We start from the raw sequence: 16204 nt of genomic DNA, 5'->3' as shown, positions 1-16204 counted from the left end.
GGGGAAAGGTTTACACTGTTATACAAGCTGTACACTAATTTACATTGTAGCAAAGTGTAATTTCTTCAGTGTTGTCACATGAAAAGATATAATAAAATATTTACAAAAATGTGAGGGGTGTACTCACTTATGTGAGATACTGTATATATCAAACTAGCTAGACTGCTCACAGCAGGCTCTTGGAGACAGGGACATAATGCTGTTTGAACCTTCAAGTGTTGTTGCTTTGCAAAAAGATGGGAACAATATTTTGTACAGATGCACAGCAAGTTCTGGCTCAGAACTCAACCCTTAGGGCTGAGCAATCTGAAGAAAACAGATACTTGATGGAGAAGCTTGCTGTGCCATTAAGCAAAACAAAATTAAATTTGGTTTCCCTTGTGGAACCACATCTGATCTCCAATATACTCGTTCCTATTGTTCAAAGCCATGTATCACTCCATGTTTGCGTTTCTGCTGGAAAACATCAGTATGTTCTCTTAAATCAGTCGTATCGGAAATTCCCACAATTCAAAGCTTAAGCAAAGGCAAGACACATATACACGGCTCATCAGTTACAGGTTGTGTTTGATTAAAGAGGAACTGGAGTTAATAAATCTAAGTACAGATGAGAACAATCACTTTAGTCAAAGCGGAGCCGTAGTGATGAGAAAAATGCTGCAAAATGCAACACAGAGAGATTTACACATTGCCCGGGCACAGAAACCATGGTCTAAGCATTGCATTTTGGGCAAATGTAATTGGCAGAGCTGTCCTCTGGGTTTTCATTGTCAAAACCACATGTTAGTCAGACAATGATTAAAGCTGAGCAACTGCTTACTTTAATTATCGAAAAGGCATGTCAGCATTGGGGAAAAATAATTACGGAGAGAAGTCAGAGAGTGCAAGGCATGACATTAACCTGCAGACAGCCTGGGGAGACAACCCATAGCGTTTGCTGACGGGCAAAAACCTGTTTTGACATCAACATAAAGTGCCAGTGGCCAAACAGCTGTGTCAGAGGGGTCAAGTTCAGAACATGGTAAGCTCGATTTAATTCATAGGTACAAAGTACCATCTCTTTATGATGAGTAGATGGATTAACCTGACAGACAGAAAACTGGTCAACTGGGAAGGTTCTGTTTAAAGGAAAGTTCTTTAATCCACCTTTCTATGATTTTTCTTCTATAAGCTTCAAATTACCTTATGTTGTACAGTATTTAGGCTATGCTGGTTCCTTGCTAGAAATATGATATGCTATATTACAATCAATAATGCTACAGCAGGTTTACACACAGTAACAAGCTATGCCCCACTATTTACTCAATATATAAAATTACACTTTCACTTACTCCCGCCACAATGCTAGAGCCCATGTTGAACAATGTGTGCAGTTGCCAAGACTACCCTTCCAGAAGGTTATGAGAAAATTAGGTACCTTCATTAAGATTCTCAAATAGGAAAAATATACCTATCTTAATTCAGGGAGGACATACATGAGATCACAGACGCTCCATAGCAGGGGTGTACCACGTTTTGACCTTCCTGGGCCACATTGGAAGAAGAAGAATTGTCTTGGGCTACACATAAAATACACTAACAATAAGGATAGCTGATGGGCAGAAAAGGTCAGGCAGATCAATGCCATAGGTAATGTACCAATTATGAGTAATAAAACATCTTTTTTTTATATAAAATGTTTTATTATAAAAGTAAACGAGGGCAACATAAAACTAGTACAATATTTGACACTGTTTTCTATAACCTAACACATCATTATCCGGTCCAATGGATGTAGTAGCAATTCTCAATTAATTCTCAAGGTGCTCATAACTATAAATAAAATAAATACATTTGGGTTCTAATTTTTCCCTTCATATGCTTCATCCTTCAAAATAGTTGCTCACAAATATAGGGGTTGCTGAAAACTGATGATATAAATAAAGTGTAATCGTGAAGAGTGGGATATTTTTCTTTGGGAAGCTAAAACTTATAAAAGTCCAGCAAAGAGACACTGCCAATTTTTTCTTCGGCTTAGTGTGTTCACCAAGTGTAAATGCACTTTTACAAAAAATCCCCCCCCCAAAAAATAAATCACAATTTTTAAGTAAGTTCACGATTTTGTGCTGGGCCACATTCATAGCCATCTTGGGCTGCAGGTTGGACACCCCTGCTCTTAAAGACTTAAATGGATAGATACAGCCTATGACCTGACTGCCACTGCCTGCCACTGAAGCAGTTCAGAATCCCATACCACCACATTTTTAACCAGTTTTAAAAAGGTGGGCAGGTTTAAACTGTGTCAGGTTTTTATTGATGTCTTTGTCCCCAGAAAAACACTGGTGTTTTTAGGAATTTTGGGGAAACCTACTGAACAGAGACAAAGACAGGGTGGCTATAACCCTTCCCAATTCTATCAAAAAAGTGAAAGAAAAGGTTTGGCAGTTATCAGAATTTAAACTCAAGACTAGTGTTTGGTGGCTGATAACAGCTACTGACATGTCTGATCTTTCTTAAAAACTAGCCAAAAATATGAAATCATTCTGGAAGCTGTAAGAGTCAACTTTATTCCTTTCTCTACCTGTAGGATAATAGTTCCAATTGTGACAGCTTCTTTTTTCCAATTCACCCTGATAAGGCAGAACCAGTTAGCATTCCTTGAACACATATGACCATAGAGGTTCAGTTATGCCAGATGTTTGAAGGATCCTACAAAGTATAAGGTACATTAAACTTAAGGACTGCCTTTCATGCATGCTGCAGTGCCGCATAAAGCGGAAGCTCACAGATGACCATTCTCAGCAAAGAGAGGTGAACATTACGCAGGCAAAACCAATACATATATGTACAGCCTTAGTGATGCTATATGTCAAAGCTTGGTGGGATGATGGGTTTCTCATGCTTTGTCATGTACTTCAATGAAAACCACTTACAGGGCTGTACATCTGATTGAACAACTGCTCTGCTTGCTACATTGGCAAATCAGGAGGGAATGACACAGACACACATTGAAAAGGAAAAAAAGAGAAGGAAAGGTTCAGGAAAAAAAGAATTAACTCGACAAATCCAGTGTGTTTGCACAAAAGAGCTTGTCATTAATACGCAGCAATATTAAGTTCCTAAACATTCTTCGGTGAAAGTGAGAGTCACGCGGGGACCCGCGCCTGTTTACCTTGGCTCCTAAAAGAGAATTGTTAAAATCTGAAAAGTACGGTATACAGTTCCTTTCCCTTTCTCAGGTTAAATAACCCATGAAATAAAGTAGGCTGTCCACTTTGATGATACATTAAGTGCTGGAATCGAGCAATGAATCACCAGAAGTGCTTTTAGCGAAGGCACCCATTAATCACACAACTTTCAAAGATACTAATAATAAAAGATTAATTAAGCACTATTGTTAAATAAACGCCATTATTTTTCTAGCATGCAAATTGGGGGGGAAGGGGGTCACCAAAGGAACGGGTTAGCTACAGAGGAAAGCCCAAAGAGGAAATGGAGTGCAACATATGTGATTGCTGTCAACTAAAAGGTTCAACTTCTTTAAGATGAAAAGTTGATGACTGTGAGAGACCAGATGAGGCAAATTTACCACAGTTAATATTCAGTAAAACTGAACAACTTAAAAAATGACTTTGGAGTTGAACCATTTCCATAAAGCAAAGATGCAGTGACATTTAACCACTTCCTGACCGCCTGCCGTACATATACTGCGGCAAGGCGGCTCTATTGAGTAAAATCACGTACCTGTACGTGATTTTGTCAATAGCCACTGGGGGGGGCGCGTGTGTGCCCACGGAGCCACGACTACGCGCTGATTGGCCACAGGGGGAACCAATCAGTGGGTCCCCGCAGAGACAGAATGGCAGTCTGCTGATGTTAACGAGCAGACTGACGTGCTATCAGGCATGGACACTCTGATCTAGTGTTCCTGCTAATCAGGAACAAGGATCAGATTGTCCATGCAGTGAGCCCATCCCCCTACACAGTTAGAAACACACCGAGGGAACACTGTTAACCCTTTGATCACCCCTGATGTTAAACCCTTCCCTGCCAGTGTCATTTATACTGTGTCAGTGCTTATTTATAGCACTGATCACTGTAATAATGTCACTGGTTCCCAAAAAAGTGTCAGAAGTGTCATCTAGGTGTCCGATCTGTCTGCTGCAATGTCGCAATCCTGCTAAAAATCGCTGATCACTGCCATTACAAATAGAAAAAAAAAAATGCCATAAAAATATCCCCTATTTTGTAGATGCTATTACTTTTGCACAAACCAATCAATATACGCTTATTGGGATATTTTTTTTTTTTTACAAAAATATGTAGTAGAATACATATTGACCTAAATTGATGAAGAAATTTGATTTTTTTTACATTTTTTTATTGGATATGTATTATAGCATAAAATAACAAAATAATGTTTTTTTTTTCAAAATCATCAGACTTTTTGTTTAGGTGATCAAATGCCACCAAAAGAAAGGTCTATTTGTGGGAATAGAAAGGGTATCAATTTTATTTGGGTACAGCGTCGCACACCCACGCAATTGTCAGTTAAAGTAACGCAGTGCCGTATTGCAAAAAATGGCCTTGTCATTAAGGGGGTAAAACCTTCCGAGGCTGAAGTGGTACTGCATCCAGGCTTTGGACATTCAAATACTTACATATTCTTAACGTGACCCAGCAAAAGACCCAGCAGCCACTCTATGTGCATCCCAAGATTGCACTTTAGGAACTAAGACAAAAAGAATAGCACTACCGAAAAGTGCTAAATAACAGTAAAGTGCTAAATGACAAATGTGTAAACTTTACATATATATGGTTCATTTATCTGGACTGGTTCCTAATGACGCCCAGTGCCGAAACGCATAGAGGCTGTACTTCCGATAAATTATGTCACATCCCCTGACATCACTTCTGCCATTTGGAACGCATGCCAGAATTCAGAGGCGCAGTGGCGTTTCCTATCTAATGTTGGGCTGGTCATGCCATTGTGGTGGGAGAGGCACAATCTATTTGGGTGGATAGCTGTTCATTTTTAAACTGCACTTTTAAATAAATATGTTGTGCAATGATAGTCTTTTTCTAGATCTCTGTCTCTGCCTGAGCTACTATAAAGTTAATGTGAATATAGTCTAAGACCTCCCTTAATTGGTGGAACAAGCTGGAAAAAGTGATCTAGGCATATTAAAATGTGCATTTTCACCTCCTTATAGCACATGGGGTCATTTGTAGACAGTGTGTGAGCAATGCTTAAGGGGGCAGTCTGGATAGCAAGACACTTGAAAAGACTGGAATAGTGTGGCGCATTGCTAATGTGGAGTACTTTTAAAGATTTGGGAGCACTGTTATGGGATCACATTATAGTTTTTGGTGTGATTCTGTCAAGAAAGGTTCCACCCGCTTGTAATACTTGCTGACATTTGGCGTGCAGTACTGAGGTCCACCAGCAGGTGTCTCCTGGCAGTTTGGAACTGTCAGGAGAGCTTTCCCCTGCTGGTATTATTTGATCTTTGGGTCGCAGTACTGGCGTCCACCAGCGGGTGGATCCTGGCAGTATGGAGACGATATCACCTTCTGCAGTCAGGCATCACCTGAGCCTGATTGCAGGAAATGGTATAAATACCCAGCAAAGCTCACACATCCTTGCCTTGGCATTGTCCTTGTGCCCTGACCTGAAACCTGATTCTGAACCTGATCCTGAACCTGATCCTGAACCTGAACCCTGTATCCTGAACCTATTTGTATTGATCCTGTCTGTTCCTGTATTCCTATATCCTTGCCCTGCAGCCTGATCCCTTCCACCTTGTCCCTGTCTGTCTTACTCCTTGCCCCCCATCTGCTGATCTCCTGTTTATGACCCTGGCCTGACTAAGACTATGATTCTGATATCCATTTTGCTGTATATGCTGGTTAGTTTGTTGTCACTGTTTGGTTGTTTACACTGTTTGGTATTGGTGGTGCGTTTATAATTGTATGCTTTATATTAATAAATTACTTATTTTTTCACTTACTTATGTTTGATTCACTCTGTCACAGTTACGCAATTCTGGTCACATCTGATTTATGACAGATTCACTTGCACAGACAATTTGAGCATTTTTGTTGTATTATGAAATAATAATTTTTAATATTTATGAGAGTATTATTTATACATATTGCACTAGGATTATCATTAGATAAGTGATCTCATGATAAGTGAACCACGTAGATGTAAAGTTTACACATTTGTCATTTAACACTTTAATGTTATTTAGCACTTTTAGGTAGCGCTGCTCTTTTTTTCATCTTTTTTGACTGCTGTATAGGGCACAACATTGCAGGTTTCATGCTACACTGTTTACCTCAACTACAGTTTCATTACACCATCCAACAAATCTGTCAATAAACTGCTTATGTCACTTGGGCCATATTCCCTTTTTTGGTGCAGCCATAGTATTACAAAGTCCCTGCTATACAGGGCTCATTGCAATTACAATTGCATTTGGCTGCCAAATAATGAGCATGTACTATATACAGCTTGACTATTATAGAGTCTGCACAAGTGTATTACACTCTCTTCTAAGCACTTTCATAGCTTGTTAGGTTCCACACAAATAATTATTATTTACAATTAAATGGGCCTACAGATACTTGAGGTGTTGTAAACTGCAGGCAGCCATGTAATGTATTGTGGGGTCAAACATCCTAAAGCATCCCCTGGTAGACGAAAGAGCTTGATCTATACAGACTTCCGTTCCTGAAGATATGGTTGGCCCTCCACCTCCTCACCTTGCTATTGGTCCATTATTGTGATGAACAGCCTTAATGAGCAACAATGGCCTGCAGGGGGACCAAGCATAACTTCGGAAAATTGTACATAAAATCTTCCTAAGGTTTAATGCTCCTGGACAACTCTGTGGCCTATAAAAAGTATGTGACACTTTTTGGTGCCTATGTTACATGGCTACATGCAGTTTTGGATACCTAAAGTGTGATTGCACTTTTGTTAAGAAAGAATGAACTCCTTCCAGGTAATCCTCTATTTTAAAGGCACCAGTGTTTGTCTTTTGCTTTCTGACATTCACTGCTAGGAGAGTCAGTCTTTATTTCAGCCACCTAGGAAATCTAAGTGCTGAAACGAGAAAAGCTATAGGCCGAGCTGTTGAATACAGGGGGTGGCCAATATTTGCACGTCAAAGTGCACATATGCTTGGAGTTCTCTGCTGAAAGTCTGTTTGGATGTTGAGACATCTAAGGTGCTTTCACTATGCAATAAGGGTTGGTTTTAGGTTTTCATTTTCAATATAGGTTTACAATGATTGACAGTCAATCACAACTGTGTCTGTTCCTTCTGTCACGGTTAATGCAACGAGGAGCAATTGCCATACAAACCTGATTTTTTTAGTTTTTTTTTCATGTACATAGAAACATGAAGATCCCACATGCAGTAAGTAATTTTAAAGAGAAAGGGATTGTGTTCTTCTGAAATCACACTGGGTTTGCTCTACATGGTCATATACAGTATGTAAATAGAAATTAGCAGAGTTGATCCTAATAAAATAAAATCATATGTTTAATTTTAAATAATTGTCTGATTTTAAATAGCTCAGAAAAATTCAGATTTATCTGACTTAAAATAATTTTTAACTCTGTAAAAGATGTTCTGACTTTTTGACTGCTAAGTAGGTAGACTAATATATTCGCTGGGTATGTACTTTATGTACAGTAAGGGTAGGAAGAAGTTTTCTTACTTTTAAAGAAATGGAGACTAAGTAAATAACATCATAGCTAAAGACAGCTATTTTCAATATAGGTTTACAATAACTAACAGTCAATCCTAATGTCAGCCCTGGAGTGGCAGGACAAAGTAGCCCTAGCATATGAGCCACACCATCCTACATCTGTGCATGTGACCTATTTGTTAAATCCAGAAGAGCATCATTAATTTTGAATTGCTATTACAATGCTGACTTAATAAAGCCTTGGGAACAAAAGCTGGTAAACCATCAAAGCCATTAAGCAAATTCTGCCAGTTGGCGCCTGCATAACAGCAATTTAAAGTGAGCCTCTGTTAACATTTGAACATTTAATATTTGCATATTTAATTTAAAATAATTTTAAGAAAAACCCACACTGACCTCTTTAGCTGCTGGCATTCTGTAGTAATTTATCCTCAAATGTCATATTAAAGGCACTAGTAGCAATTGCAGTCAGACTCTTAGCAGCTTTATCTCACTCTGTTCCCTCTCTCAGCAATGGCTTGGCAGCCTTTTCATCTAAACACAGTACAACTGCTCTTTGTTTACATTAGAAGACTGGAAGGTTCCATTGAACTCTCAGAGAAATATTTATTTCCGTGGAGACTGCATACAACCAAGGCCTATAAATGACCTACTCGTGTGTTTTTAAAGTGTTACTAAACACTCAAGAGTAAAATCAGTTGGTATATGCAGTAAAGAATGCTTGTTATATTCACTGTGGAATCTATGGGACATTCTGTAAAAAGGCTGTTTGATCCTGTCTTCTCTGATCTTCCCTTTCTTCCACTGTCCCCAATCCATCTCCTGATAAGATGATAAGGCAGAGCCTTGGAGGCACTCTGCACATGCTCAGTTTTGTGTGTATTGCTAGTTTTTATTTCTTGGGGGGGGGGGGTGCATGTCATCAGCACAGGGCCAATCAGAACTGTCCAGACAGAGGGTCAGGAGTCATTCAAGATCATAGGACAGTCAGAGCAGTATGAAAACTCCATCTACAAGCTTTAACCAGACACTGATAGAAGTCACAAGACTGCTTTATACTGCTGATGAGAAAAGGTATTTAGCACATTATATTTATTAAAATAATTGCATTTCCATGTTCTATGTAATGTGGGAGATCAAATATAGTTAATGCAGGGTCCTGGGTTTAGTAACACTTTAATAATATCCCCAATCTGAAGGCTACAGTCAAGGACTGCTGCTCTTTGTGCAGAGGTCTGATTGGATAGCTCTAGATGTCACTCGTAGGGGGTGTGTCTGACTGCTGCAGTGAGATTGCTGGTCTCTTGCAAAGAGCAGTAGTCCATCTCTGAAGTCTGCAGCTTGGAAGAGAGACGTTTTTATTGTTTCTGGGTTTCTATTATAAAGAACAAAAAAGGCATTTATAAGTCATAGACTTTATGTAGCCACTGCTGAAATAAATATGTTTTGCTGAGCATTCAGCTGGAATTTACGTAACCTTCCAGCATCTACCAACATATAAACTGGCTTGTTTAATGATCTGAGTGCTAGTGCAGAAGCCTGGTCACACAGCCAGATCTTACTCCGAACTAACACGTTAAGAATTCATGGATATTCTCTGTGCTGCTAGTTTTTGTCGATTAAAAATAATTTCAGAAAAAAACAAAACTTTAACAGATTGCATTGTAAGCACTGTGGGAGCTTTTGAGTAATGGTGACCCTTAGATGTCTTCATTGACAAAGCAGAAATCTCTGTAACATTATGTATGATATGGTACCTGTTCTGTGCTGGCACTGCGGAAAGCAGCTGTCCTCTCTGCTCTACAGCTTTGTTTGTACTAGAAAAACATTGCAGCAATCAACATTTCTTGATTAGTTTAAGTTAATATTATCCAAAAGCTCAGTTTGGCAAGTCGATGACACAATTTCATTCTGAAAAACCACAACGGCTTTGATTTGTAATTACAATATGTTTGGGTTCACATCAGTGTCAGTGCAGTTGTTGGCCCCAAAACTTGCGGTTTATATATATTACTTTTGTGATAGAGCATTGTTTTTCCTTTTTCAAACTTCCATCAGCAGCAACCACTAGACCTTGTTTTCTCCCCAAAGTTCAAAGAATTCTTTGATGCCGCTTCATACAGAACTAAGGAAACACTGGCACCTGATTAAATTATCAAACTGTTTCCAAACTGCAGCATTGTGAGTTATATTAGGCATTAGTCAGTTGAGGCATATACTGCTTACCTTCTTCAACTGAGCTTCCAACTTATTGCACTCTTCTTTCTTCTGTTCAATGGCCATTTCCAGGGACTTCAGTTTGGAGTCTCGCTTGAGTCCAGAGGAAGCCAGTGTAGATGCATGTTCTTTCAAGTCTATTAAACTGGCCTACGAAGATTAAAAGGTCAGTCCTTATACATACTCACCATCAGGAATTCTGAATGTGTCTTTCTTTTAGCTTTAAAATAAAAATTCTTATATCATATGGTGAATATTTATGTATTTAAGAGCAGGTGCTTGCATAAACATCTCACTGTCTTCTCAAGCTTTTAAGAACCCTGAAACTGAGGACTCTCTAATATACAAATGTAGAATTTTGAAAGCCAAGTTGAAGATTGGTCCTCCCTTCTCGAGCCAAGTGATTGTCTCCTGGAGTTTAGTTTCTCCTCTCGTGGCCTAGCTATTGGGTTCTGAACCTGCCCTTCATGCTTAAGGACCAAGATCTAGGTACAGGAGGTGATGAGGAGTGGAACTAGCCCTCAGCTTTGCATTCAAAAGTCAGTATTTGCATATTATAGCAAATTCCCTAAATTACCAGTACTTGAAACTGGGAAAACTTATTGGCAGATTGCTTAACTTGAAAACTGACAGAAAAACATAAAATCCACCTTGTGTATGTCCAACAAAATCTTATCATGCTTAGCAATGAGTGTTCACTTTTTAAAGTTCAACTCCAAGCAAATATCTAAATACACAGATGAAATAAACACTGTATATGAAAGCTGTTTTACCTGCAAAGGATTTGTATTTGTGTCCATCAAGTTCTGGAATTTACACAGCTCCTGCAGAAGACCTGATTTTTCATTTCTACAACGAAGTAAAGCCAAGTACACATGGCTGAATGTTGGCCGGCATCTGCCGGTTCAAAAGAAACCAGCCGACGTTCGGCCTGTGTGTACTGTACGGCACCAGGTCCAACAGAATTCAACTGTTCAGCCGGCTCCTGTTGAAGGCTCATGACCAAAAATGGTCCGGCGACTGGCTCCCGATCAATGGCTGAGAGCACTGACCAGGGTGCTCTGGGAAGGTCACCCCCCTGTCAGAACACAATAGCTCAGCAGGGGAGATAGCTGTACTAACATTGGCTTGTTAGTATAGTGGCTCTGACCTGAGCTGTCAGTTTTTTTATTAATTCAACCCAGCGGTTGTAGTGTGTACTGGGCTTAACATTACAGGCCTTGTCTCTCCTCCAGTTTGTGATTGCAGAGTTGAAGGAGAATCAGCAGACTGATGAGCTTTTCTCCCTGTCACTCTGGTCTTGCCTCCTCTCAGCACATTCCTCGATAGCACATGAGCACTACAGCTTAACTGACTGCCTACTTGTGCTGCTTCTCCCTCTGCCAATCTGAGCTCTGCTGTACAGGGACAGCAAGGGACTGATTCAAATCATATTCAGGTACTTGAAAATTAAAATGTAAAAATATGCATTTATTGTTGTAGTAATAAATACCGAGCTGTATTAATTGGTGTCTTCAATATCTGCTTTAACTGCAGTAAAGTCTGTGCAGAGGTCTTGACCTGACTCTGCTGTTAGTCAAGGATATCTGGATCACAAACCTGATAGAACAAAAGTGACAAATCCTTTGGCTGGTTAAAAAGATCACATACATGCATTACGCTTTGTTTATCTGGATTCTAGCTTTAACTCATCAGTATACTGAATCTTACTCATCAATAATGATAATCCTATATAAGTAAATTAACAATAAACCTCATCTAAAATCACCCACCTCTTTCTCTGTCAGCTCAGCTTGCAAACTGTTTACTTTTTCTTTCAAGTCCTTGTTTTCTTTCTTATAGTTTTCTATTTCTTCTAGTCTCTCTCGGTCATTACTCTCCCTCTGTTCCTTTAAACGTTCAATGATTCTCTCCTGTAAAATTTAAAGTGGATAGGCAAATAAAGTGGATGGTAGAAACTCATAGAAGTACAGTTTCACCCTTAGATTCCATAGCTACAAATAATCCACTCAAGAAAAACAAAAGTTAATATCGGTACACAGAAAATTCCATCTTTCAATGGAGTGAATGAATGTGGTATTATACACACATATGAATTATGTGTCTGTACATGACACAAAACGAACACATCAAATGAATGCAACTGGAAATGAGCATATAGTTAATAAATTATATAGCGCCAACAAATTCCACAGCTCTTTATGGAGAACACTGAACCTTTTACATCAGTGCACGCACCAGTGGAGATTACAATCTAACGTCACTAATCGAGTCATGCAACACACACTGGAGAGCCATTTTGGAAAGTTCTACTTAACCTGTGTATGTTTTTGAGCTGAATACCCATAAGAAATTCATGCAAAGATGGGAGAACATGGAGAAACCATGGAGATCGTATCTTGGTAGAATGAAACCCTAGGACCCCTGCACTGCACCAGTGTTGACCATTGAGTCAACAGGCTGCCCATCACTGTAAAGCAAAGCTGCCCATTTGTTATGGTTAAGTCAGTGAATGTGTTTTTACTGGGCACAGAAAAGCGTTGTACGTATTTCAGGAGGGAACCAACACAAGACCTGTAACCTGTAAGGGCTACATCAATGGAGATAGCTTATTTGATATTGGATACCTTATGTTCCGTCCCATGCCTTAGAGGTCTCCACATAATATTCAGTCCTTGTAATACTAAAGAAAACTGTCAAAGACTATGGGCATGCTACTGTAGATGATTAGGCTGTAGACATGCTATAGTAGATGGCCCAGAGACTGCAGACATGATACAGAAGATACTCAGATTCTAGAGACATGCAACAGGAATTCTTTCAGACTAAGTACATACTGAAAGTGATGATCAGAGGCAAGGACATGTTATATGGGGCTGCTAGAGATTACTTTTATTTACTGTCTCTCTGCAACTTAGCTGTCACACATTTGTATACCTTGCAGCTCCTGTAAAAATGACTGGTAATGAATTTGATATGCCTCAGCTTTTTTTCTATATACATAGAAAAAAAATGCATAAAAGAAAATATAGAATGCACTGTAAGGTTTTTCTCGTAGAAGCTTAGCTCACCCTGTTCCTCCCACCCAGCAGTGACTTGGCAGCCTTCAACACAACACAGACCAGGTCAGCTGAGCTGCTGTGAAAACATCTCGAATGACTATAGTGCTTCTGCCGTGTACTTTAAGGGTGAATTGCTCCACCAGGCCTTGGCATTTATATTAGCCAGTAAATGCTTATGTTTATTTACTGCATGTTATGAGTATGTAAATAATTGAATGTCCTTTGGCTATAGATACACTTCAGCCCTGATCCTAACTCTTAACCCCCTAACCCATGGGTCCTTAACCTGTGGCCCTCCAGTTCCTGCAGAACTACAAGTCCCATGAGACATTGCAAGGCACTGATAGGTACAAGCATGACTCCCAAAGGCAGAGGCATGATGGCACTTATAGACCCTCAACAGCTAGAGGGTCACAGGTTGAGCACCTATGCCTTAACCATTGACCATGAGTTAACTAGTTAAGCCTAACCAAACCTGTAACACTGCTTTAACACATTTTTCTGGCACTGGAGTTTTCAGTCCAAAAGATAACCGTCACTGGAAAATCTAACACTGATAATTGTATGTCAACCATTCAAGTTTTTTAGAATCAGCCCAGTTTGGCACCCCCCAATTTCCACTTAATCCATATCCCTTTCAGACATTGTAATGCTTCTGTGAAATTTTTTTCCCGTCTCTGGTGAGAAAGGGCATAGACTATGTAGGAATATGTGTAAAAGGGAGGTAGAACATGGCACACAGACAAAGAAAAGGTAGGAAAATAAAAAAAATAGTAAAAATAGGACAAACAGAGGGACACAATCCAAATGGGGTAGCAGAACATGCATTGCCCCAATGGACGTCATCTGTTTCTACTACTTAATATATTATGCATTTAATTTTTACAGAAGGTGAAAATGAACAGCAGCCTACACTGACGATTTCTAAGAAACACAGAATTTGGTTTTGCACCTAATACAAAATCTTGTTTATTTGTTCACATGCTCTAAGTTAAATCCTGTCAATAAAACCATTTCTTTGCACATTATCTAATAGGATTTCTAGGAAACATGTGGCTTTCATGATTTTTCATTTTCCCTTGGTGTAATTTACTATGATTACATAAAACTGGACTGTATAAGAAGGCCATTTAATAAACACTTCTACGCACTTGCAGTCGGTTAGAAAGGGAAGACTACTGGGCCTGTCATCAGTATAGGCTGAGAAGTCAAACACATCTGTTAGAGGGGGTTCTACTTGATTAACAACTAACATGGGGAAATCTTAACAATATGTTTCTGTTTTACTTATATTTGCATTGGCAAGATCTGCTTGCACGCTAAACAGTTTTTTTTCTTAACATTTTGCATTTTATTGCAGTTGCAGGAAGTAAGCCCAGAGTAGTTAGCTTATCAGGGAAAAACCTGAACTTGGGTTCACCTAAAGCAGGGTTCTCCAAACTTTCTAAACAAAGGGCAAGTATACTGTCCTTCAGACTTTAGAAGGGCTGGACTGTGGCCAGCGGGAAAATAGTTTTTTCTCTAGCAACAGTGGAAGTAAAGCGTGCCCCAGCTTTGGTATTAGGGGGAGGAATAGTGCCCCATTGCTGGTGTCAGTGGTAGAAATGGTACCCCATTGTTGATGTCAGTGGCAAGAATTATGCCACATTTTTGGTGTCAGAGGGCAGAATAGTGTATCATATCAATGGGATGAACAGCCCCAAGGGCCGGATAAAGACAACCAATGGGCTGCATCTGGCACCCGGGCTGCAGTTTAGAGACCCCTGCCCTAAAGTGACTCATATCATTCTTCTTGCTATCAGATCTAACAGTGCTTGAGCATAAAGGCTGTAGTGAGCTCCTCATTGCTCCCCCTCTCATATCACTACCAATTTCTGGATAGCAGCTTTAACACTCTGTGTAAAAAAATCAGCTTTACCTGAAGTCAGATCTGCAATGTCTGTGTAGATAAAAGACTGCCTGGTTTCACTCATGCCTTTTGCATGAAATCTGATACAATAACAGATTTAAAATGTCATAAACAGACCCCTTAGCCTGTGGGCTCTCTACACAGTTACCTTTTCAGAGAGAGCCTCCTCCAAGGTTGCGAGGGCTGTGTCGGTATTACTCGAATCGGTCTGTAGTGACTTGACTCGATCTTTGAGGTTCCCAAGCTGTTTATCTTTATCTCGAAGTTGTTCCTGAAGATTTTCAATCTATAAAGAAAGGAAAAAAGGTATCAGTTTAAAGATAACACATTTTAAGAGTGAGACCTTTATTTAATAAAGCAGTGTTTCCAAAAGTGAAGCTTTGTACAGATGGTGATACAGATCTTTCTTGTAAGTGGTGAACAGTATTCATTTTTTTAATTTAGATACTTATATAGCGCTGTCAATTTACGCAGCCCTTTACATACAGTATCTCACAAAAGTGAGTACACCCCTCGTTTTTTTCTAAATCTTTTATTATATCTTTTCATGTGATAACACTGAAGAAATGACACTTTGCTACAATATAAAGTAATGAATGTACAGCTTGTATAACAGTGTAAATTTGCTGTCCCCTCAAAATAACTCAACACACAGCCATTAATGTCTAAACCGCTGGCAACAAAAGTGAGTACACCTCTTAGTGAAAATATCCAAATTGGGCCCAATTAGCCATTTTCCCTCCCGATGTCATGTGATCCGTTGTTACAAGGTCTCAGGTGTGAATGGGGAGCAGGTGTGTTAAATTTGCTGTTATCACTCTCACTCTCTCATAATAGTCACTGGAAGTTCAACATGGCATCTCATGGCAAAAAACTCTCTGAGGATCTGAAAAAAAAATTGTTGCTCTTCACAAAGATGGCCTAGGCTATAAGAAGATTGCCAAGACCCTGAAACTGAGCTGCAGCATTGTGGGCAAGACCATACAGCGGTTTAACAGGACAGGTTCCACTCAGAACAGGCCTCGCTATGGTCGACCAAAGAAGTTGTGTGCACGTGCTCAGCATCATATCCAGTGGTTGTCTTTGGGAAATAGACTATGAATATGTATATGAATATGAATGCTGCCAGCATTGCTGCAGAGGTTGAAGGGGTGGGGGGGTCAGCCTGTCAGTGCTCATATCAAACATTGCACACTGCATCAAATTGGTCTGCATGGACGTCATCCCAGAAGGAAGCCTCTTTTAAATATGATGCACAAGAAATCCAGCAAATAGATTGCTGAAGAAAAGCAGACTATGAACATGGATTACTGGAA

The 16204-nt window shown here is 39.6% G+C and overlaps 1 protein-coding gene across 11 annotated transcripts in view; it reads right to left on the bottom strand.

Annotated features, from left to right (window-relative positions):
- ERC2 (ELKS/RAB6-interacting/CAST family member 2) overlaps nucleotides 1-16204 on the bottom strand; it is a 1404232-nt gene that overhangs the window by 895912 nt on the left and 492116 nt on the right. For 9 of the 11 annotated variants that reach the window (XM_073592266.1, XM_073592270.1, XM_073592267.1 and 6 more), the window contains 4 exons: nucleotides 15037-15174; nucleotides 11690-11830; nucleotides 9927-10067; nucleotides 2913-2948 (listed from right to left, as the gene is read on the bottom strand). In XM_073592266.1, coding sequence (XP_073448367.1) covers nucleotides 2913-2948; nucleotides 9927-10067; nucleotides 11690-11830; nucleotides 15037-15174 — 456 coding nt within the window. The remainder of the gene's footprint in view (nucleotides 1-2912; nucleotides 2949-9926; nucleotides 10068-11689; nucleotides 11831-15036; nucleotides 15175-16204) is intronic. The other 2 variants (XM_073592273.1, XM_073592276.1) reach the window with 1 other exon arrangement.

This window comes from Aquarana catesbeiana, linkage group LG07 (genome assembly GCF_042186555.1).
Source record: "Aquarana catesbeiana isolate 2022-GZ linkage group LG07, ASM4218655v1, whole genome shotgun sequence".
In the NCBI taxonomy this organism is placed as follows: domain Eukaryota; kingdom Metazoa; phylum Chordata; class Amphibia; order Anura; family Ranidae; genus Aquarana; species Aquarana catesbeiana.
This window is presented reverse-complemented; position numbering and strand designations above follow the sequence as displayed.